We start from the raw sequence: 25503 nt of genomic DNA on the forward strand, positions 1-25503 counted from the left end.
TTGATAAAGCAATGCACTTTATGATATGTATTGACACTTTATTGATGGGCAACGGTGGGACCTGTCATTTGCATGTTTGTTTATTGATTATTCTTTTGGAACATCACATTCACCAACACATTCAGCTTTATCTAACTGGCACCGTTGACACATGTTACATGCTCGCTGTCTGACTATTGGCAGAAACTGTGATTTGTGATGAAGAAAATATAATGGCATGCTAAAGGTTCGGTAAGAAGTGTTGCATTTTAATGGGTTTCTGACGGATGGTTGTGAGAAGACAAAGCTGTTTATTACTATTCCAATATTATAAAAAGTAAGGCTTCTACAGAGTCTCATAAATATGCTGCAGTAGAGTATTTAAAATCACTGATCTAGTATGCTATTTGATTTTTCTTTAGTCTTTCCTAATTTATTACAATTGTGCTATCGGCATCATATCATGAGGTGACAAATCCGTTTAGATATTTCTCATAGCGGTAGGGCCTGTGTGTTAAGGAATGACCCATGGATGAGTTCTTTCATGGATCATCTCCCGAAAGATACAAATAGACGTTTTACATGATACACGGCAGTGATTTGTCTTCAACAGCACGTAACAAAAACTTGAAAATAATCAAACGCGAGATAATAACAAACATACCCGAGACCCTCAACTGTGCATCGCTCATGCAGTGGCAGACATTTGATGGTTTAAAAACGGATGCAATATTCATATTACCAAGTGTGCGTGTTTTATAGGAGCGGTGGCGCAGCAGTTAGCGCGCTGCGCTACCAAACTGGCAACCCGAGTTTGATTCCTTGCTCACAGCCAAAACCCAGTGACGATTGTTTGAATCGGTCCAGGGCCTCCTCGAGATTGACTCAGCCTCAAATGATTACCTGGTGCAATATGTAAAATTTAATTTGTGATTTAATTTAGTTGTTTTCATTTTTATTATTTTTTACCTACGTGACTTTACCGAAAAAACCAAAGATTATTATTACATACAGTATTATAACAGGTGATGGAATGAGAGCTAATGTTATCCTCTAAGTAAATGTATGTTTGTTGAATTTCTTTCGCACAGTGTGTAGCCAATTTTGCTAATCGGAGGTGCGAGGGAAGGACAACAAACTAAACACAAAAAGCAGTTGTAAGGAAATCAGGTTTCAATGTAGATGTGAAAATGCATAGTTCCAGTGGCTTCTTAATAATATCAGAAGGAAGAGCGTTCCAGACGTCCGAGGAAGCGCATCTGAAAGCGCGCAATGCAGTGACCCTCTTTGTTTGACGGCCAGCCAGAAGCCGCTGCGAGGATGACCAGAGTTTACATGTAAATGTAAAGGTGTAACCCTGACACCAAAAGGGCCTTCGCTCTAGGGAGCTCAATATAGCTCCTCTAGAAGGCTGTTTGTTCTACTCTTCCATGCTGGCCAAAAGTCTTTGAAAAAGTGGGAGGATCAATGTTTTACTCCACCATGCACGAGCCAGCTTGTCGATGAACTGTAATGTACCGATTTATATTGCTCGCCGAGAGATCGAAACCGGCAACGTTTGAAATGAGAATTCAGTGTGCAAGTGGAGAGACATTATTTGATTGTTATATATTTACTTGTGAGAAATCAGTGAAGTTTTAGATGGTAAGTACAAAGATAAGAACAAGGATCAATCAGAGCAACAAAGAGATTGGTCTGACCTCCCATTATTGTCGAGGTGGATGGGAAGGCTGAGAGGGGGAGTTGTTTCTTGGTGTGACCGTGGGAGTAAGAGAGTGGGCACGAGCTGAGATATGTGAGTGAGAACAAGGCCGTGCAGGAGTTCAAAGATAATGAGAGGGAGGTTGTAGCCGAGGCGCTTGGATTTGTTGATGAATTTAATGGGCTCTTATTTACGGTAGCCCTCCTGCTTCAAACAAAGTTACTGCATTGACACAGTGACAAAAAGAGATCCACCACGCTGTCTTTTGTTATCAATAAATTGTGCCGAAGTTGAACATGCGACTTTAAAGCACAAGATAGGACAATATCTCCAAATGTCTACCAATTTTCTCTTAGCACTCCGGGATGTTTTAAACATGCATGCAGGTACACACCATGCATGCAGCAGCAGCAGTGACTGCTGCATGAGATTAGATTACCGTCTTTATGCATATGCGGCATTGCACTCTATTCTTTAAAACAGTGTCGAATGAAGATAATGTGGCAAGAAAATTACGGTACATGATGTGACAAACAAATGCGTTTGAATATTTAAATGGAAAATCTTGTCGGCCGATGCTTATCATTTAACTGGTTAAGATTGCAATGTGAGATACACATTTAATATTTGTACTTCTATTTGCAAAAACCCCCCATAAAATTGCATCATATAATTTCCTCCATCATGAAGCAGGTTAGTAATAATAAATACATCATATGTATTACTAATGAAACATATTTTGAAATTAATTTGTCTGGATTAATTTTGTTTTACTTCAAATCATAGCATTACCAATGAACTGGTCGTGAATGACGAGGTAACAGCATACGATTTTACTTTGCAATTGTTTACATATTTTTACCGGTGGAGCTCACCGACAGTCTGAGTATTTTATTGCTTGAGATATTGTTGGCTATTGCCCCTTAAAACAACGCCCTTGGTTGTTTGATCGAGAAGAAGTGAAGTACGGTATTTTGTTCGCTGATGAAACAGTGAACGGAGGCGCAGTTAATTTTGTAGCGACTCAATTTTTTCATTGCTAAAATGTAACGGTGTCATTAGCGTGTTTAGAGGGGAATAAATATTAGCTCAGGTTAAATTAGAGTTCATTGCCAATAGCCTAAGGTTAATTGTGTTATTCTTCTTTGCTTTTATTATGCTTGTTTTTATGGCGTTAGACAACGATGTTATATAAGGTGTTGGGTGCATTATACTAATTCATGTTTGCTTGTTATGATATGCCAGCATGCATCAGTTGCTGTCATTATGGTCATATATCGAGATGCACTCATGGTCATTTAGGTAAAAAAATATTAGGAGGTTAAGAATGAAAAACAAACTGCTTAAGTTTCACTCTACAAATGTATTTATCACCTTTTTAATTACATATTCATTTAATATGAGGTGAGTGGCATTCAAATGCATGGTAACACATTGGTAAGGGGCTGGTGCACTAACTGCATCCTCTTCTCATTTCCTCTGGTCTACACCATCACGCACAGTGCGTTAACAATACTATACAATGTGCATGAATATGTCACGTGACTTGCACAGGGTACAGTTATGCCCTTATTATTTCTCCAATTCCAGTCGGCGAGCAAAACTTCACAGATAACCAACATTCTCTGCGTGATGGCGACGCTCCTTAACCGTGCGCACTCACGCACACACACACAGCTGGACACTGCGGCATTCCCGATCCCGTGCCCAACGGAGCGGTGGTGGGGGAGAGCTTTGGCTACCACGACACGGTGGTGTACCGCTGCCAGCCCGGATTTCGCCTCGTGGGCTCCTCCGTACGCATGTGTCAGCAGGACCACCAGTGGTCCGGGCAGCCGCCCGCCTGCGTGCGTGAGTAACCGCGCGCGTTTCGCCCGCGGCTTGAACTCTCTGCCACCCCCCTCTCTCTCTCGTCCGTCGTGAGCGCGCCGATGCCTCCGCGTGCCCATTGGGGAGAGGGCTATGGGGGCTAAGGAGCCTATTTGAGTGCCTCGAAAATTGAAAGTTCCCCTCGCCTTGAATTGCCTACGCCTATTGTGGAGATGTGGTATTTTTGTGCAAGTGCCGTCTTTGCAAATAGAAATTAAAAGGGATCGTACTAATACTATTTCACACGAAGAATAACCGGTGTCCTTGAGGCAAATACAAAAACATTAAGATTCAAGGTAGGACAATTGCGTAATTATGCGTGCTCCATTATTTAGTTTTTACATATATTTTTTTTCGTATTTAATTTATCACTGGGTCAGTGCTGTTCTAAACGAATGCTGTGTCCTTTGCACGGTGCTTCTTGACATGTGAATGGACTGGCTACAGCAATCAGCTGTGGGCACCCCGGTACACCGGTGCATGGCCTGACAGAAGGCAGCAGCTTTCACCTCTACGACACCGTCAACTTCACCTGCAACTCCGGCTACATCAGCGAGGGCGCCAGCCAGGCCCAGTGTATGCCAGATGCCCTCTGGAGCCAGCCCCTACCAACGTGCAAAGGTACAGCGGCCCTTTGCATGGCAGCCTGGAAATTGAATTGCTGGTGAAAATAGAAATACGGAAACGTGATTTCAGTTAAAGTTATTGTCGGAGGTGTAGAAGCATACGAGCGGACTCTGTGGCCACAGGGGAATTGTGCTGTGATGAACAGGGATGTGTTAAAACACACCCATTGGCAATTAACGTATACGTGTGTAATTCATGATGTTACGAAAGCAGACGCTCGATATAGTATACATCCAGTGGCTTGGGGAATCAGGAGTATTACACAGGGACACAAATATCACAAGATCACAGTTGTGTATTGCATAATTACTCCATAAATTGCATTACTCTGAAGAGGTGACCCATACTCAGTTCACTGGGCACGGAGCTGCCATCTGCTATACACGTGAAGGTGATGCGAGTTCGTTGGCATCTGCTGCTGCTGCTGCTGCCTGGTGTCTCTAGTGGTAAGCTGCCCTGACCCTGGAGAACCGCTCAATGGGGTCCGCAAGGTGAACAAAGGCTACGGCAAGTTCGTGTTTGGCTCCGTGGTCTTCTACGACTGCAAGCAAGGTTTCTACCTGATCGGCTCGTCAGTGCTAACGTGCCTGCCCAATGGATTGTGGGACAGGCCCATCCCACAGTGCTTTTGTGAGTACTTTCATGGAAATCTCGTGTAAAGTGGAACAATAATTATAATGAATGTTTCATAAATACAAATTCTAGCTATTTTCAATCCACCACACTTTGTCAGTAATGGAGGTTTTTGTTGTTGTTCCCTTCAGTATGATCAGCGCAGGTTGGTGAACGTGTAGGGAAGGGCCGGATCGGTATTGATATAACTTGCCACTGATTCTAGATTTGAAGCTTTCGTGACTGCAAGGAATCATATTCTTAGGTTTTTTCGGTAAAGTCACGTAGGTAAAACATCAAAATTAATGAAAATAAAATAAAATAAAAATCACGACGTTTCGGAGGCAACACAAGTCTCCGTCATCAGGTGGGACCGTCACAGCCAGATTAGCTGCATCAAGAGATGCAGCTAATCTGGCTATTTTTTAGTTGTCATAAATCAGTGTGGGAAAATCTGTGGCTTGAGAAAAAATTCAGTTTCTTAAAACACATCTATTTGTTTTGTGGCTCAGGCTGACAAGGGTACTATGGAAATTTCACGCGAACTTTTGCTGTTCGTAATGCACTCTGTGAACCCCGTATGACAACGCCAATATGGCATGAATCAAAACAGCATAGAAACCTATCGGTGGCTCACTGCAGCCTGTTACCAATGCACGTTTCACAGTGTGTACGTGTCTCGTACTTCAAGGTCCATACACAAAGTCTGAAATGAAGTAATACAAAACACACACTGGTCCCGGTTTCCAAGCCATTTCTGAGAAAAGCTATTTTCTGACCTTGCAAAGATGAATGATTTACATTCACTTTCGAACACAATGAGGCCAGATCTTCCGGCTGCGGGGATGCTGTCCTGCGGTGGTGTAATGGTTAGCACCGCTGCACTTGCAGTCCAGAATTCACCAGTTTGATTTGATTTTCTGGTGTGGCAGTTGAATCAATGGATCAAATTTCTTAAATCCTACCCCCCACCGCGCCTCCACCACCCTAGCAGTATAAATGGTTTATGTCACTGTTAGTCAATTGGCAGGTTGTGATGTGTGGTGGGTTAAAACGTGGATAATTTCATCTCTTCCAAGATCTTTTGACCAACGAAGAGGAATAGACCAAAATGCCCACTAGAAGGGCCCTCTAGAGCTCCCTCTAGTGAAGGCCCTTCCGCCAGCAGTGGCGGGAGCAAACAACTGCGAGGCTGCACCTTTTTGTTAAGCCAATTCCTATGTTAATAAGATGCGTTGTCCTGCAGTGGTGAGCTGCGGACACCCAGGAGTGGCCCCCAATTCCCTCCTGTCTGGGGAGAGGTTCACGTTCGGGGCGACCGTCACCTACAGCTGCATGGGGAGCCGGCTTCTCATCGGCAATGCCACTCGCTCCTGCCAGGCCGATGGGCGCTGGACCGGCGCCCAGCCGCACTGCTCTGGTGAGGCACACAAATTTGCCGCTATATTTACCCAAGAATGTCAGTGTGTAACACTCCACGTCGACCAGCCCCCCTCATTAATAATCATGAACAGGTGACGTCCTCCAAATGGACACCCCCCACCCCGTCATTAATAATTATTAGCGGGTGACGTCACTCCACAAGGGGGGTGAGGCGCCTCCTTCCCCCTCCTCAGCGTCAACTTACAACCCTCACTACAAAGGCAGAACCCTCACGTCACGCGATCTCCGTAACGCTGTTGAGACATAGAAGTAAAAAGGACGTCATGATGAACACGGGATTATAACCTTTAAATGAAATAAGTCTGTGTCACCACGGCCTTACAAATTGCACATGAATGGATGCAAGGAATATCACGTCACGGTCTGCTTTTCACTTGCAAGTTTCAGATTTACTGCAATACACCCGTTCTTGGACGGGCAAAAGGCTAGTTCAAAATGTTTTCGTTTATAATTGTTATTATCGCTCTTTACTTTTAAAAAAACAATTTAGCAATATCTACAATTTGTATCTTGAGGAGGCCCATGTCCTTTGTAAGGTTAAAGCAATTTATCCAAATATTTGGTCCTGTTGGCCAGCTATTTTTCAGGCAGCTATCAGACATACCTTATGACATCGCAATATACGTATTGCTTAACATCAGCATCAGCAGCAATAGTCATTCTATTCACCGCTGGTTGAAATTGTTCACATGCAGTCACCGTCACTCGTGGTCCTGCAAATCTACAATCTATCTCACAACTTAGACCAGTGGTGCCAAAGCTTTCTGGAATATGTGGAAAACAGGAAACTCTGTTGTAAAGTCCAATAACCTAAATCATTCTAATTAGCTCACTCTGTGATATATTTATTTTATTTTCATTAAGAATGAGTAAGATTAAGATGGATGAGCCTTAACAATTGAAGCTCCATCCCATGTAATGCGTGAACTTTATCATGCAGCCAAAAAGCTGCCACTGCATATACGGTTCCGTGCGTCTTCTAACTCGTGGTTCAGGAGACTCGGCGGGCTCATGCGGCGACCCCGGCATACCGTCGCATGGCCACAGGAGTGGCGAGGAGTTCCGCGTCAAGAGCGTCGTCCGCTTCGGCTGCGCCGTCGGCTACGCGCTGCATGGCCCGAGTGAGCGCGTCTGCCTCCCCAGCGGCTCGTGGTCGAGAAGCCAGGCTGAGTGCAAAGGTAATCCAAGCCGGGTTCACATGCGTGTCCCAGGCATGTTGCGTAAAGTGTCGCTCACTGCGCAAGGCGCAATGCAGGTGCTGTCACTTCGAGGGCAGGCACGGATTGCTGCCCGCACAGATGAATCAGCACTTAGAAGTGTATCCCCCCCACCGCCCGCCCGTCCCATTCTTTATGGTCTGAAAGCATGTCCTGTTGTAACGTTTGTAAAGCATTTCAGTGAAAGAATAGTACACGTCCGGGAGGACATTTACCGAGGAGATGGAGAGATTAAATCATCTCCTGTGCATTTGCCAGGTGGATAGTCACGTTGTGGGATTTCAGGAGATTGCAGTGGATTAATGGTGATGAAGCATTTATAATAGTTCCCCTGTGATATCAATATGCATATTCACTGATATTCACTTCTTCACATGAACTGCTTTTTGTGTTAAGTTTGTTGTCCTTCCCCCACACCTCCGATTATCATGGTTGGCTACATAGGGTGCGAAAGAAGTTCAACATACATACACATGTACATACACATGTACATACAAATGTACATACACATGTACATACACATGCACATACAAATGTACATACACATGTACATACACATGTACATACACTTGTACATACACATGTCTCGTTTTGGCAATTTGTACCATTGTTGGGGATAGACATCAGCATGGTCTTACAACAAATTGGATGAAAATAAATATTCGCCAATCAGACCCATGCAAGATATCAGGTTTTTTTCAGTTTAGTATTATTCCCAGCTTGAAAACAAGTGCAAACACAGCAACAAAGTGGAGCGGAAATGCAATTAGATGCCAGCGTGGGGACTTTGCGTCAAATTGCTGCTTTGCTGCGTCCAGAATAGCGAGGACATGTGGAGTGCTCTTCGCACCAATGGAAGCTTTTCTGATTAAATAACAGAGCTGTCCACCAAAGATTGAATGACACAGACAGTCATGTTAAACAGTGGAATAAATGATACATGCTCCATTGCATGGGGACGTAACAAGTAAGGCTCGATGGACTCATTTTGTCCAAGGTTGAATTATTTTGGTCAGTCGTGAGTTGATGCCAGGTAACGCTGAACTTGGTGAATGTTACGAACTCGGGCCTGCTCAGAGTAAATGTCCACAAGCCTTGTCATTATTCCCACACCTGTGATTAGCACGGTTGGTGTATGTACTGTGCGAAAAAAGTTAAGCTTACGTACATACATAAATGCGAAACATACGACATTTATAAATTAACATCTAACGAAATGTGAAAAAATCCTACATTTGCAGGTGGAAAAAAATCTGTAAATGGAAACCAATATATTTTTAAGCTTAATATATTTGTACTCTTTAAGGAAAACTAAAGTGAAAATGTCACCTCGGCTTGTTAAGCTGTTTACAAATGCATTGATTCATATTCAGATAGACTGGGCATATTCTGAACATTTGTATGCTAGCAAAGTGTATAGTCTTGCCAGTCTAGTGTGAAATTGGAAGCACATTTAAAACTGTGCTGTTAATACCAGAAGTAGTGCATAATGACTGGAACAGAGTGAAATGCCCCTAGGGTTGGGGGGGGGGCAAATGAGCATTCATATAATTATCACAGCTCCCTGCATGTCATAATCAATGTGCTCAAATGTAGCATCGTCACATACATCTGTTTTGGTTAGCATCTATTTAAAAGTATTCAAGTGCTGCATTTTTGTAACATATCACACTATCATTATCCTGGTAACCATTATTTCGAACAAAGGCTGTCACTGCATCGCACGCTTTCAGGTGCGCTTCTGTGGCTGACTGGAACGCTCTTCCTTCTGATATTAGGAAGCCACTGGAGCTATGAACTTTTAAATGTAGATTGAAAAATAATTTATATTTGTGTTTAGTTTGTTAGTTTCTTGTCCTTCTCCCCCACCTCTGATTAGCATGGTTGGCTACTTGTGGTTTGAAAGAATTTCAACATACATGCATTATTATTATTATAATAGCCAATATAACAACGATTTTCTTTATATTCTTGATTTAAAGCTATCGTGACTGCAGGAATCCATGCTCTTTGATTATTTCGGTAAAGTCACGTAGGTAGAAATATGATAGATCACAACGTTTCGCTCGCAACACAAGCTGAAGTAGGCGAGAGGTCTGCCGTGGCAAGAGGTTATATAGGACTCGGCAGTAGGGGGGAGAGAGAAGGGGGGGAAGGAGGCGGGGCAGAAAGTAGACCCCGCAGCAGCACCCGGGCCACTGGAGTAAAGTGGGCCACCGCGGCAGCAGGATGAACGGATATTCTGACCGTACAATCCGCAAAGCTGTCTCCCCAGTCATGGGGAGACAACCATCAGAGGATCCAACCAATACCATCACTTTGCCATACATAGCAGGGGTTACGAAAAAGATTTCCAAAATCTTAAACAAACACAAGATCCAGGTTCGTTTCAACACAATACACAAAATCCGTAATTTGATCCCATCTGTAAAGGATGTGATTCCTGATATGCAATACCCGGGTGTCTACAAACTGAGTTGTGGCTGTGGCAGCAGTTACATTGGGGAAACGAAACGACATGTCACGAAACGACATGTCTCGGACCGCGTTCGCGAACACAAGGCTGATCTGAAACACGGTAGGACCAATACGTCTGCCATTGCTGATCATTGTTTTAACGCAGTGGGTTCACACGAAATTGACTTTTCCAAGACGAAGGTACTCTGAAAACCCACTGGTTATTATCAGAAATTTGTTCATGAAGCCATCCAGATATAGAAACACTGACACAACTTCAACCGAGAAGATGGGTACAAACTGAGCAATCATTGGAAGGACGTTATTAACCAGGTAAAGTCTTTACTGACTGTGATGTTTCCAACCTACCTGCCTATGTCAGCTGTTATTTCTGACTCTCTGTGTGTCTTTCTCTCTATCTCTGTGCATCTCTCCGATCTCTACTCCAGTGACCCGGGTGCTGCTGCAGGGTCCACTTTCTGCCCAGCCTCCCCCCCCCTTCTCTCTCCCCCCTACTGCCAAGGCCTATATAACCTCGTGCCACGGCAGATCTCTCGCCTACTTCAGCAGTTTTTTCTTGCTGTAGTTGTCCCACCTCATGACGATTGCTTGTGTTGTGATCGAAACGTCGTGATCTATTATTTTTCTTTATATTGTTGTAAGCGATATTTAAAGGATAGCAGCATTGTTGGGGTACGTTACAAATAACGTATTCTATTTTCATGTGTGTGAAATCAAATATTTGAATGTCTGCTGATAATTTAATGCACATTATTGTCTACATAAAGTAAATCTTGATAACAAATGTAATTATTCTGTGTGTGACACCATACCTATGAATACATCTTTAAATTGTGTGTCCCATTTTAATGCAGCATTAACTAAGGTAGCCAATTTAACGTAATCAGCTAAAACACAGACGTTGGACATTCAAATCTTCATGCTATACGGACTGTACTGGCTCTAGAATATATATTTATATAGCCTATTCCATATTAACTCAAGTCTCAAGATAATGTCCTGATGTTCTTAAAATGTAATTGAATCTTCTTCTGAGGAGCAAACTCTTTAATTCCCGCTCAAGGCTTGGCATATTTATTATTTATTTATGTCCTCTTTTGTTGTACGCCATTCGGATAGCACTTGCGATTTCAGGACAAAAGCCATATAACTGCCGAAGACAAATTAAAAACCGAATAATTTACTAATGTCAACGTAGTGCTGTCGTGGCAGATGGAAGCTGATGGTGCACATTAGGTGGATATTTGAATTAACCTGCCCAATAGTGCTGACCAAAGTCACTTGCATATACTTTGAGCGCTGAATACTGCTACATAAATACTGGATGCGTTACGAGCGCCTCGACCCCCTGCTTCTATTCCTTATGCTTTTGGTCATAAAGTAATCGAGGCGGTTTTCATCTAATCAGCTCATTTGATTGTTTTACACGCATGAACATGTTTACCTGTTGTCACTCCCGTTCTGTTTCCAAATAATTTGCCCGATTGTCATCTATGTCTTGAGATGAATAATCCATTCGGAAAACTCTCACAGAGCAGTATAAAACCTTCATTTTATAGAGAAGCCCTCATAATAGGATATCACGGAACTACTTATGAGAGCCCTGAAAGTGACCTCTGGTCTGCACAGTGAGGAGGCATCGCTTTTCGACCTGGCCTGCTATGACATTTGTCATTATCAAAGCTGGATTTACCCACATGTTTACAATGTCTTTATTGTTGTTGTAAAGTCATTGGTGCTAGGCTGGAACCATCAACTCACCCCACGTGTGAACTTAGTTTAATCATATGGAGTTTCCTGGATTGAAACGTAGGTTCTTCTAACCTCTGAGCTACCTGGCATTCCTTAGCATTGTTGTTAGCATTAGTAAAATAGGAAATTAATTGACCATACAATTTAATTTCACCAAATATATTGTATGTCAAGAAATCGCTTTCGATTTTGATGGCAAATAGGTCATCATAAAAACGACACATTTTTTCTTTTATATTAAATCTGATACTGTATAACACACAGCTGTTTTTGTTTGTGTGTGAAGCTGATATTTTCTATAGTTATATGTTGGGCAGAATGCATTGAAGAGTTGCCACATGTAGATGATATAAAGTAACCATACTCTATTATTGTTGTGATGTTAGATTCTAATTTTCTGTGCATATTGAACGTTTAAAACTGCATTTGGAGCAAAAATTACAGGAAATAGCTCAATACACAAATACACACATCTAATCTGCACGTGTATCCAAGCCAATTTATATAGACTTTGGTATTTTGCTCTCAGCTGTATTTTTTATGTAAATATTGGTGTAGTGTTACACCAGTTTAATAAAGCACAAACTTTCATCAAAGGGCTTCAAGAGCTTCAAATGTAACTCGCAATAAGCACGCACGCATGGAGATAGGGCGAATATATAAGCACACCGCAGATGTGTTTTATTATTGGACCATGAAAAGTTACAATCCACGAAAATATTTAATAAGACGATGTGACCTGCAAGAGGCAGATTCTCATGATCTCAAACTACCCACCTGTGAACTCGTATATACCAGCAGAATTCGGTGTGAATAGATACATTCATGCTTGGTAGTGGCTCAGATTACGGCCAGAAGACCAAATTGCACGGTCACATAATCCTGGCAACATTCTGAGCTTAAAAGGGGGCCCAGGGTCGTGAAGGAGCGATCTATCATCTGCACACTCTCTTAATCAAACCCACAGTGTCCGTGAATCATGCCCGATCCCAATTCTGCGCTGACTGCACTATCGCATGGCTTCCAGTCAGGGGATTTAAAATCGCAATTAATATATATTTTATGTTCTCTCTATTTGGGAACCGTATTATCGAAGACGATTTAGTTTAATTGAATGAAATGATTTATGTGATGTCATTAAACTGTGCAATTTTATTAACAAATGCTGATATTAAATAAATTACACGTGTGGAATACTTAAATATTTTTTTTAAACCGACGTAATGTTTTTTTGCTTTTTCCATTAACGTTACATTTAATTATCTTTGATGTGATAATATACACGCAATCATTCATGTAACATATTTGAAAGCCAGTAAGTTTGCTGTGAATACACCGAGATAAACAAAAAGCAACCCATGGGTGAGATTACACATGCAAATTAGAGGCATACTACTGACTTATTAAACTTAAGTGTGCTTGGGCAGAACATGTCACTAGAAGGGGACGATGGCCGGTGATCGAGACTCATGACGGAGTGACAGTCAAGTGAGGAAACACAACCTAGAGGATGTCCCCAACAGAGATGGAATAATGAAAGCAGATCATTTGTAATTGCGTGATTAATTGTTGCATTGTGAGACCAGGACGAATGAAAATTTCATAGGGAGGGAGGCCTTCATCCAAAAGTGGATAGATTCATGTCTGCTGCTGCTGATGATGAAACTAAATTTTAAAATAGTTATATAAACTCAAGATCAATTGAATAATGCAATTATGGTCCGGTTATCGTTTAAAATAATTAAAATTGTATGAAATGTCAATTTTGTTCGTTGTAACATGCACATAACTGCATACAATTGTCAGCATGGGTACTAACTCAACTTAATTTTCTGTATGAATGTGGTTCTGGAAGAAACAAAGTGGATTTCATGTTATCACAGACAAAGAGACACTGTTTACTTATGCATTAAATAAACACGACAATTAAGTAATGCAACACATGTACCAGAGTTGCATTGCAGCTGCATTTTAAGCAGCATGCTTAGTTACTTGCATCTCCCTTATTATGAAAGTTTGGGAAGTAATAAACATGCTTAGGGCTTGTTCTTAACAGCAGCTTAGTGCAAAGCGTGGAAACTTTGTTATGCACAAATAGCGATACGTAGTTAACATTAACATGAATGTTCATTTATGTGCATGATGTTATATATGTGTATGTGTTTGTTGATATGCTTGTGTGCAAATGATCTCTTAAGTTTACAGATAATAATTATTATGCATGGGCGATATGCTTGTGTGTATTTGTGTCTGTACATGTGTGTGTCTGTCTGTGTAGTGGAGAGCGGTAGTGTAGTGGGTAGCACTCTGCACTAACGAACCCAGCGACTCGAATTTGATTCCTGCTCATGGCCATCACCAGTGATGATTAGCTGAACCCGTCCTGGGCCTCTCCTAAGTCGACTCAGCCTCAAATAAGTATCTGGCGCAGTGTGTAAACATTGCCATTATTGAGACAAAGGCAGCCGGGCGTGGTCGTGGCCACCCATCCCCTTGTGTGCCATGCCGGCCTTCATAAGTGTTCACTAACAGCACTTGCCCCAACACTCTGATAAAAGGTGATGTGGGGGATTTTTTGTTGTATGTGTGTGTGACTGTATGTGTACATGTGGAGCAGTTAGCCAATCGTGCCAATCGTGCTAATCGGGCGAGGGACAAAAACGGAGCGTTGTGATCTATGATTTTTCTACCTACGTGACTTTACCGAAAGAACCAAAGAGTATGGATTCCTGCAGTCACGATAGCTTCAAATCAAGAATATAAAGAAAATCGTTGTTATATTTGCTATTATAATAATAATGCATGTATGTTCAACTTTTTTCAAACCATAAGTAGCCAACCATGCCAATCAGAGGTGGGGGAGAAGGACAAGAAACTAACAAACTAAACACAAAAATAAATTATTTTTCAATCTACATTTAAAAGTTCATAGCTCCAGTGGCTTCCTAATATCGGAAGGAAGAGTTTTCCAGATGGCCGCAGAAGCACGTCCGAAAGTGTGCGATGCAAAAGACCCATTCCGCCAGCAGTGGCATGACTAAGAAACTTGAGGGCTGCACCTGCACCTAACTCATTGTGAACTGAAAGGGACTAACTGTATTGTAATAGGGCATGCACCACGCTGGCTTGTGAAAATAGACGCAGTGCATGGGGGAACCCGCTCGGGCAGGCAGTTGACAGAATGCTTGGTGAGGCCCTTCCGCCACACCTTCACCCAGCAGCGCTCACCCCAGCAGCAGCCTATACCGTGTATGTATGTTGAACATCTTTTGTACCGTACGTAGCCAACCGTGCTATCGGATGTGTGGGGTGGGGGGAGATCCAGCAAACTAAACACAAAACAATATTTCTAAAGAAATTCGTTTTTAATGTATATTGTAAAAGAGCACAACTCCAGCCTGGACACCCGAGCATGGGATGTACGTGTGTGCCCAGCGGTGTGGTGCGGGAACCCGGGCGTGCCGGCCGGAGGTTCCATCCTGCACAGCGACGGCGTGGTGTTCTCCAGCTCCGTGACTTACGCCTGCTGGGACGGCTACCAGATGTCAGGCCTCTCCAACCGCCTCTGCAGCGCCAATGCCACCTGGACCGGCGTTCTGCCTGTGTGCACCGGTGTGTATGAACGAATACGTGTGCACACACGCACATATACATCGAGTGTCCAAAAACAATAGATGAGCCATGGAAGTTACATTTCCGCACTGCTATTATGTCTGTAATAATCACAATGATTACTTGGTCCAGCTAATCATTATTATAGATTATATTATCTTATAAAGAAATCCCTTAGATTTTTCACGTACATTAACGAGTTTTGTTCACAACTTTTATTTAGTCAGGGGTAACTATTAACATGAGATGTCCTAAAAAAAAGGTAAGTTTGGAAAATATTCCTCATTTGCATGTGGTGGCATAGACTGGTAACATGTCAACTTGGAAGCTGGTTTGTTGAATAATGTAGATATGGAGTCATGATATGTGTCACGTACTGACCTGCATGGCAATGTGATTCTTGTAACATCCAGCATAGCATGCAGGCTACATGCTGTACCAGTTGTTAAATTGCCTCTCCAGCTAAAGTGCTTCAATTGTGCTTTCTGTTGCCCCTAGGCTGTGCTGCATTTGTCCCCACAGTGAAGGGGGAGAGAGAGAGAGAGCTGTCCAATGTTAGTTCTTCAAATGGAAGCAGTAGGCAATGAGAGCTATGTTCTACGGATAAGTCCGAATGGGGATGAAACAGTGTACCTTGTCTTTCTGTCCCGTTTGAGCTGGTGGTCATCACAAAAGTGTGTGCAGAATATTCGCACGAATGGTGATCCCTTGAACTGCAAAACAAGCTTTTATTCCTGTCGTGTTTTGTTGTTTAAGACACATTTGCGCTGATATGTTATCAAGTAGTGTTTTTACCTCCGTGTGCAGACATTGAGTGTTTTCCCCTTGTACGCGTGAATTTAAATCTGGTCACCACTTATTACAGGCCACTTATGCAATTGTTCCTCACAGCTTGACTACACAAGTTAAAATTATGGACCACTTACGGTGGGGTAAAGTGTGGGAATGGTCTTTATTTTCCAGTTTGTATGATAATTAGCAAAATAGCAAAGCTAAATGCTCTCCGAGAGTCGTGATTATCGACCCTTCATGGCATATGGAGCCCCCCCCCACCCACACACACATTACATTTCTGACTTTTTAAATTCATGATTGTTAACATAAAGTTTGAGCTGCAGGTTTAAGGCAGCCGATCCAACAGTCGGTCTCGAGTCCTATCCCACAGGCTCGTAGCTCTGAAGGTACTAAAGATGAATTTTCAAACTCAATCGCTACAATTTTAACGTAAGACCATCCTCCAGGTTGACACAGGTTTGTAATTAAATAAAGTTTGCAAAGCTCAGTAGTTATAGCCGCGCACTCCCACACCTTCCTGTGTGATGGATAAGCAACCCAAGCGCCAGCCAGCAGCACTTGTCTGCACAATCTTTCAGGATTGCGAATGTGCAATCATTTGTCTTCAAATGAACATTAGTGTGTCCCTACAAGGCATTTGGCAAGGAGCGGTGTAGACCAAAATTGATCCCTGTGTATTTAATTGAACACTATGGGAAAAATATGAAGAAAACGGTTCTAGTATTATTACATTTTTCAGAAAGTCTTTTTGGTAATTGTGATCTAAATTATCCCAACCCTCAGGTGCTTTATAATTATATGAACCTGTATATTTTCCACTTGATATCTTTCAAACTACAGTACATTTAATTCAAATAATAGCTCTCGGTGAAACATTTCAATACTAACCCTTCATGTGCATGGATTCTCACCAGGCATTCTAGTTTATTCCTATAAGCACACATTCTCAATACATTGCCAATAATCCCAAGAAGATCCATCTTGATGCTCTGCTTGATACATAAAGAGCTGATATTATGGTTATATAAGTAAATCACTGTGCATTTTTTTTTAAATGGGTAAACCGTCCAATGTGTTTTTGTGTTCTGCTGCGCACCATGTGGTAGAAGCCAAAAGCACATCGACGTCCTTTGTAGCAGGCCCGCAAAAACCTACACAGTTGTACAAACCCGCAAGCATCTCATACGTGCATCTGTGTGATTTCGATTCACAGTCATCAGCTGCGGAAATCCAGGAGTCGCTGCGAATGGATTTTACCTGGGAAAGGAGTTCACATTCAGCCGAAATGTTTCCTACCACTGCTACCCAGGATATAGCATGAACACTGGAGCCACTGCTGTGCGCTCGTGCCAGAAGGATGGCACGTGGAGTGGTGCTTTACCCTCGTGTCACGGTGAGTCACCCACAACAAGCCAACCGCATGCAGATCACTACCTCAGGCATTAATGTTCACTGCTGTGTCGACGGGCCAGAGAGGTGCAATATTTTAATATATTGATAATTGATGCCCTTTGTAAATATATTACGTGCACAATTCGCACTTAAAGTTACATTCAGAGGCGTGGCAGAAAACGACGGAAGGAGGGACATCTTTAGGTGCCAATGTGCACAGCGAAGGAGGGTTGGATTTCCAGACGACTGTGGCAGAGGAGCAGCATTCATCTTGCCTGGTTTGAGAATCAGGCTTGATGAGGAAGCTACTTGAGGTCTCTTCTGGTTTTAAATCACCACGGATAATCTCGTCTATCCAAGTTGTCCTGTACATTTGAGAATACAGTATCCCTCTGTAATCGCTGTTTCTCAAAAGGAATTGACATGTTAATGCAGTACAAGTACATTTAGTGGCATTCAATGGGGGTTAGGCATTTCTTCTCCAAGTGTAGTCTGAATGAACATAAGCAAATGACAAATGAGGAAATAGAAGATGCTGTAAATTCGATTTACGTCGCATCTAAGTAAAGTTATTGTTTGATGTCAATTTATCTCTCTCAATTAAGTGACTGCAACTATGCAGCTCACACTACTGGAGATCTGCGAAAAAGAGCCTCGTAGATAAATACATAAAGATTCTGATGCATGGCAAATGGCTGCAGGAAACGTGCTATTTTGGGTAGATGTATTAATCGTTTACTTCCTATAGTTCTGACACCTCGGTACATGGCCAGGGGGGAGTGTTTGGTTGTGTGACAAAACACGGAGTTCTTTGCAGCTCTGGCTCAAGGAAATTCAAAAGCATCTGCAGGTAAAATGGTTCACTGGTGAGCTGATTTATACACATAGGTGGATAAGTGAGGAAGTAGTTTGCAAGACATCATTTCATGTGCATTTTCATAGTGCAGGAATTTCTCATCAATACTGAATTTCCAACTTCGATGGGAGCACGATGATATTGTGTAATACATTCCGTGCTCGAGTTGTTGGTACAGAGCATTCTAATTTGCAAATCACTGAAGAGGGAAATGTGTTTAATTGCATGTTGAAAATTAGATGTGAAAGCATTTTCACAAAGTTCTTAAATTGGTTTTACACATCCAGTCTCCCCATTATAGCATGTTTATATATATATCTTCTCGAAATGTTCTCCCCACATTTTACCATGCTCAAAAGTGTTCTCCAGGTCTATACTGCACTCCCTCTTAATTAATGGTGCAAGCCACCCACCCCCTTCTCGAACTGAATGGCGTATACTAATTGCCAACTAATTCCCCACTAATGAAGTGGCGCCTACTTCATTAATTCGTTATCCCTGGGTACACCATGTTTGAAATAAAGAACACAACAATAACCGCGCTGTGTTCCCTTTTTGCAGTGATCACGTGCAGGCAGCCGCCGAGGGTGCTGAACGGGCGGCTGTTGGGCTCAGACTTCTCGTGGGGAGCCAGCGTGAGCTACAGCTGCTCCTCGGGCTACGAGCTCTCCTTCCCTGCCACGCTCACCTGCGAGGGCAACGGCACATGGAGGGGCGACGTCCCACAGTGCCTGCGTAAAAACACACACGCGCGTTACATCACGTAGAATTCACTCGTTAGGCACAAAGTGCTTGCCACGAATGCCTGGCTGATCTCGTCAAGGAGCGTAAACCATCACATGCACTCTGATCATCCTCGTAGCGACTTTTAGCAAGCCATCAAACAAAGACGGTCACTGCATCGCGTGTTTTAAGATGCGCTTCTGTGGCCTTCTGCTACACTCGTTCTTCTGATATTAAGAAGCCACTGGAGTAATGCACTTTAAAATTTAAAATGAAAACTCATTTCTTTGGAGCTGATTTTTTGTGTTTAGTTTGTTGTCCTTCCCCTGCACCTCCGATTCACATGGTTAGCAACGTACAGTGCAAAATAAGTTAAAAATACATACATACATCCAGCATACTCCCCAAGTACGACCGGTGTTTAGTACTGTCTGCTCAACATTGCACAAGCACATACTGGTGTTGTTATTCGAGGCAATGGCCTTTTTTTCAGTTTCGATATACCATTCCTATTAAAATGTTCTTACGCGTTAAATGTTAACCCACAATCAAGGAGACGTAGACGACGTAGTCGGAGGCACACTTATTTATTATAACTTTACACTCAACACAGGCCAATGTATACAACACTTGAATGGGTAACGGCCCCTTCACCCGTCTAACAGGGAAACCCCACTAACACTAGCCCGGCTAGCCTGCTCCCAGGTCCTCCACTCGAGAGCTAGGGGAGGCTAGCTGATCTAGCTCTGGCCAAGCTAGGATCACGGCACCCTTAGCCAACCAGACCGGCTCTTACAAGAGCATCAGCTCTGGGTTCTCGGGGCTACGCCACTGGCTTGCCCTGGTCGGTCCTTAGAAGGACAGCGAGCCAGGGGAGTCCCAGGGCCTATCTAGCCGGTCTTCACTCTTCACTGGTTAAGCTGAATACTGAACCCCGAGCCCACCGGCTCTCCGCCTTATATAGCAACTCCCCCCCGAGGGGTGGGGCCGTGGGGGATCAGAGCGCCGTTACAGCCCCCCAGGGCTAACCGATGCGGACGTGGATGTAGGCAGCCTTATGCGTGCGGGCGTAACCACCCCTTGTGTGTTTGTTTGTCCTCCCGCAACATCCCTACACATGTTTGAAGATATATGTGGTGGCTGGACAAAATAGTTTTGAGAATCAATGTACTTACAGTGTTGTTTACTGCTAATAATAATAATTTACAACTCTTTGTCAATCTACTGCTGGATCACATGCAGGTTATTAGTGTGGTGTGCTAATCGTTACACTGCCACTCCACCGAAAGTGTTATTTTAAAGCCATTTATTCGAGTGATCATTTTACATTAAAACAGGTGCACTCATATGATGATGACCTATTTTATAAAATAGTGTATTTAAATATTCTTAGGTTTTTTCGGTAAAGTCACGTAGGTAAAACATTAAAATTAATGAAATTAAAATAAAATAAAAATCACGACGTTTCGGAGGCAACACAAGTCTCCATCATCAGGTGTGACGGTCCCACCTGATGACGGAGACTTGTGTTGCCTCCGAAACGTCGTGATTTTTATTTTATTTTACTTTCATTAATTTTAATGTTTTACCTACGTGACTTTACCGAAAAAACCTAAGAATATGAATCCTTGCAGTCACGAAAGCTTCAAATCTAGAATTAGTGTATTTAACATTTTTTAAAAAATTTTGGTTACCGCTCGTGAATGTGAGGCTTGTGACCATTGCACAGAAAAAGTATGATTACCTCACACCAGTGGGAAACTATTTTGCTAGATAATAAATGGGACACGGTCAGGTTTATTGACTTAAGTTTTATGCAATTTCAGTATTTCCTTACCGCTAAAAGGCAAGTTCAGCATTTAGATCATTATGAATGAATGCCACAGACTCATTTAGGTGTGCAAATGTTATGTAATTTTATATATATTAAGACAGCCACAGTCAGTCTAAAAACTTTACATGTATTAATCACAAGTTGTGTTGAATGAAAACATTTTCCAGCTGTTCTGTCTCTCATATATATGTATGCCACTGTAGTTATGCATATGTATGCATATACTACTTCATGTGCTGGTCATGAATCTGGATTTTTATATTATTTTCTTCTTTTTTGTGCCTACAGCTATATATTGTGGGGATCCAGGTGTCCCTGCGGAGGGCAGGAGGGAAGGCACAAGCTTCATGTACAAATCTAAAGTGGCGTTCACCTGCAAAAATACCCTCTTGCTTGTCGGCTCCTCATTACGGATGTGCACTGCTGATGGGACCTGGAGTGGAACCCAACCACGTTGCATCGGTAATACTCTACATTTCTGATATATGCTTGCACTGTGTATATGTAGGCCTGTAACCAAATCAATTGGAATGTGCCTGAGACCATCAGACCTCAGAAACCAAGCAGGTTGAGCCTGGATAGTGCTTGTGGGCAGTAGAGGACGGTGCAGCAGTAGCAATTGTTGCTTTGGACTCCCCCACCCTCATGGCCCAAAATGTGTCGGGAGGCCCTCATTGACAAAAACAGGACGTAAATGTGCACGTACAAATCTCCACACTTTGTATTATGTGGATGGTTTATTTACATGATCACTGCAATGTAATCACCTATGTCGTGCTTTATGCAAATTGTACTTGTGTCATGGTGGTATTTATACACACGTGTGATTTAACATTGTCAGGGATGGCATTTATCCTGGTTAAGTTGGATCACTTGCAGGAGGAGGTGCCTAAGCACGCTTGCCTTTATGATGTGTTGTTTGATATTGCATGCACCAGCTGAAACCATCATAACTCATTTCCCCTAATGAATGATCATGGTTGTAAATGAAGTTGTTTGTACTGGCCCACTGAAACATACTGGACTGGTTTTTAAATGCCCACTTGGATTTAATGAAATTTGGAGTACAGTGACATTGAATTGCAGCATTTGCATGATGATTTGTTTTAGATTTTACCAACAGCCATCCAAAGACCAGAAAGATGTTTGTACTACGACTTTTAGAAATATGAAAAATATTTAATCATGCCTACTAAATATACAGGCTCATCTTTTAGCATCTGTGATATGCAATGTAAATTAATTATGATTTTAAAAAACACCTGAGGCCATTGCTCATTCCTAATTCAACCTTCAAGTCGAGACTGTCTGCATGTATAAATAATAATGTTTCATTTCACATTAAAAAATGTTTTCACCTTTTCATAATCAATTAAATAAAACACAAGGTGAAGTTTCATTTTAATTATGGAAAGCACAGTTACAGTGGATGAGTAACAGTTTGTTTGGAGTGCTATAATATTGCCTATCCTGCATTTTCCAAGTGGCCCTTTGTCAAATTCACCAAACAGAGTGAGTTAGTTCGTTTTCTGCGCAGCTCACATGAAATAGTGGGCACGCACGGTGGTGTCGTCCAGATATTAGGAAGTATTGCATTGGGGAAGGTTTCCTGTATTTATTCATTCATGCCTCATGTATTCAAACCAGCATAGATAAATGCTGGATTTTAAAAACAATATTTTACATCAAAAGCAATACACAGAGCATCAAATATCAATACTGGTTAACCTAAATAAAATGTAAAACTAAATGTAATGCATATTCATATTAATAGTATTACTTTCATGATAAATCTAGATTGAAAATTCATTTCTTTAGAACTTATTTTTGTGCTAAGTTTCTTGTCCTTCCCCCGAACCTCTGATTAGCATGGTTGGCTACATAGGGTGCAAAAGAAGTTCAACATACACACATAGTTCTTAAAATATCCTCTCGAACGGCTCTCGAGAGCTTCCTGTGGTGGACGTCTTCATTCCAACAGTGTAATTAGCAGGCAATGCAGGGAGGCTCATCATCATGAAGATCCATGGGCACATAGCCCCGTAGGTGTCCACTGCACATTTCGTCATTTGTTTCCACTTTCCTCTCTGTCTTGTACCACTATGCTCACGTAGTGGCCACATCTTTCTGGCAACAATCCCTTGTGATGTCGTCAAGCCGTTCTCTGTTAGGTCTTCTCTTTTCAGTTCCTTCCGTTTTTCCAAAAAACACGCTTTTAATTCCACTGCTGTTGTCCATCCTACATATGTGTCAAAATAGTGCTAGTTTATTTCTCATCACCGCTTGCATCTTGAGGTCCTCTTCTATGTGCAACATTTTTCTTACGTTCACATTCGTCACTCTTTGGGCCCAGCTTAGATGCAGTATCCTTCTATAGCAATACATTTTGAGTGCCAATATCGGATCTCTGTCAGTCTTTTTAATGTCCAGGTCTCGTGGGCATACAAAGCTGTACTGAACATGCATGCTCTTAAGTTGTTCAGTTTGGTCTTGTAGCTGATTTGCTTGCTAATTACAGATGTTATTGAATCCTGCATTACTCCTTTTGCCTTTGTGTTATGTCTTTCGTGCAGTTGTTGTCCCACGTCAGTAGACTTCCCAAGTATACAAATGCCTTTACATTCACAATCTTGCTGCTTTCTATTTTAACTTCCTTCCCAAGGGTCCAAGAACTCCACACCTGTCTTAGACAGGTCGTCGGACTATATTTTGTTTGGACACTGTTAGGTATCACGTTACCACTAGGCACAACAATGGTCTTTACAATGTCGAGTAAATAACAAAGCAAATATATTTTACAATTATGTTAATTTGAAATATAATGCATGTCATGAACCAAACTCCACTTTATTAGGAAAACGAGCTTGCTTGGATATCTGCATAATGCCCCCTCTCCCCCTCAGTTCCATTTCTGTATTAAGGAGCAGTCAATTTATATAATTTGCGAATTGCATGGAAATCATCTATCACTCATTTAACTGTATTGGCCTTGCTTGTCGTGTGCACACTGGAAAACACTGGCCCGTTTCATTTGGCTAATTGAGGTGATGTTTAATGCATTCACATTCATTTGCGAAGCACTAAATGCACGTTTAACAACTTCATAACGGCCTGTGAAAATGTCACTTCAAGCCAAAGGAAATTAGTTGCTTTGAAGTCGACTTATGAGGAAAAACAGACTTCTGTGCCGCATTTGTGATGCACTTGAAACTTCTAATCAGATAAAAATGAACACGTAATTATTACTTGTACGAATCTAGTAATGTACACACACAATTTGCCTTGCACAAGTGTGGATTTGTATTGCAATACATCAGTTGAAACGGTATAATACAGATCTTAATTTATTTTATTGTCCCGTTTTCTCCAAACTATCAAAAGGCCCGTGTGCAGGATATCATGGGATAGAATCGAAATGCTTAAAGTGGCATCGTAATTAAAAGCTGTCTTTGGAATAAAGGAACAACAGAAACATGCCAGCACACATTTTAACTATTGCTTTTTAAAAATATAAGGCCCTTCTATATAATTTGCCCTGGGCATTACAACAAGTAAAATGGTGTGCTAATTTACTCTAAATTATGGGACACTGCCTTCAACTGTGGATAATGTGTGTTTACGAGTGCTAACTAATATCAGCATTCACTTTGAGGATGGTGATATGACGGTACCAAACAAACATCTGACAGCGCTCAATTCTTGTTAACGAACACTGTGTACGGAGTATAAAGGCAGCAGCAAGAAGTTCTACAGTGATTCCACATGTCTTTGTTATACCTCTGTGGATTGCACAAACCGAGTACACATATCACATGCAGCAGACATCCTGGCACATCCAATTTTAGGAAATCAGACACCATATTTGGGCATATTCAATTTAAATGGTAGACATGCTTGCCTTATATTGGCTAATTAATATGGGTAAACAAATTATTGACTTTGCTAATGAGAAGATTTTAGTCTGGTCATTGTTGCATTCGTGGTCAATGTTTTTTTCTTTAAAACTACGGGGCGACGACGTGGGCCATCGGTAGCGCGTTCCCCACTTGTTGGAGAGGTTCACGGTTCGAAAAGCCTACTGTCTACTTCCCATGAGTGGGATGTTAAAGATTCCGTGCGTGATGTCATTCACAAGAGTAGGCCATTTTTTATGAGAAGCTGTATTTATACTGGAGGTATCCGATGAGCTATAAAGCTCTCTTTTCACATATGTGTTGGTATCATAGTCAGAATTTACCAAATTTGAAAGAAAAAAATACCCACAAATTATCCAATTGGGATTTTGAAAAGCGATCATTGCCCCCCACGGCAAAAACTTGGCAGGACCCTGCTGAAAAACAATTAGACCTTTCAGCAGGGAAATAAGCATAATCATGAAAATAAAAAGAGCCCATGTTTATAGAAACATGTCGTTTTCAACTGTTTATCATTTTATTTATATATGTCTTTATGTTTGTCTATTTCAATTGTGTGTGCATATTGAGAGCCCACTGTGTGATGATTATTGTTTGATTGCAAATTCTGTGTTACACGTTTAAGTATTTTAAGTGCAATCGTAAAGAGAAGGTTCTGTCAAATACATATATTGTGACCACCAGTAATTCCTCACCAG

At 41.8% G+C, this 25503-nt stretch overlaps 1 protein-coding gene across 1 annotated transcript in view; it reads left to right on the forward strand.

Annotated features, from left to right (window-relative positions):
* Window positions 1-25503, forward strand: part of LOC144717850 (CUB and sushi domain-containing protein 3-like) — a 449456-nt gene that overhangs the window by 408102 nt on the left and 15851 nt on the right. Inside the window, exons 54-62 of the mRNA XM_078593564.1 lie at window positions 3359-3532; window positions 3998-4171; window positions 4622-4807; window positions 6036-6209; window positions 7228-7410; window positions 15115-15291; window positions 17300-17479; window positions 18896-19069; window positions 21180-21353. Of these exons, the coding sequence (XP_078449690.1) occupies window positions 3359-3532; window positions 3998-4171; window positions 4622-4807; window positions 6036-6209; window positions 7228-7410; window positions 15115-15291; window positions 17300-17479; window positions 18896-19069; window positions 21180-21353 (1596 nt within the window). The remainder of the gene's footprint in view (window positions 1-3358; window positions 3533-3997; window positions 4172-4621; window positions 4808-6035; window positions 6210-7227; window positions 7411-15114; window positions 15292-17299; window positions 17480-18895; window positions 19070-21179; window positions 21354-25503) is intronic.

Source organism: Lampetra planeri, chromosome 4 (genome assembly GCF_965212315.1).
Source record: "Lampetra planeri chromosome 4, kcLamPlan1.2.h2, whole genome shotgun sequence".
Lineage (NCBI taxonomy): Eukaryota > Metazoa > Chordata > Hyperoartia > Petromyzontiformes > Petromyzontidae > Lampetra > Lampetra planeri.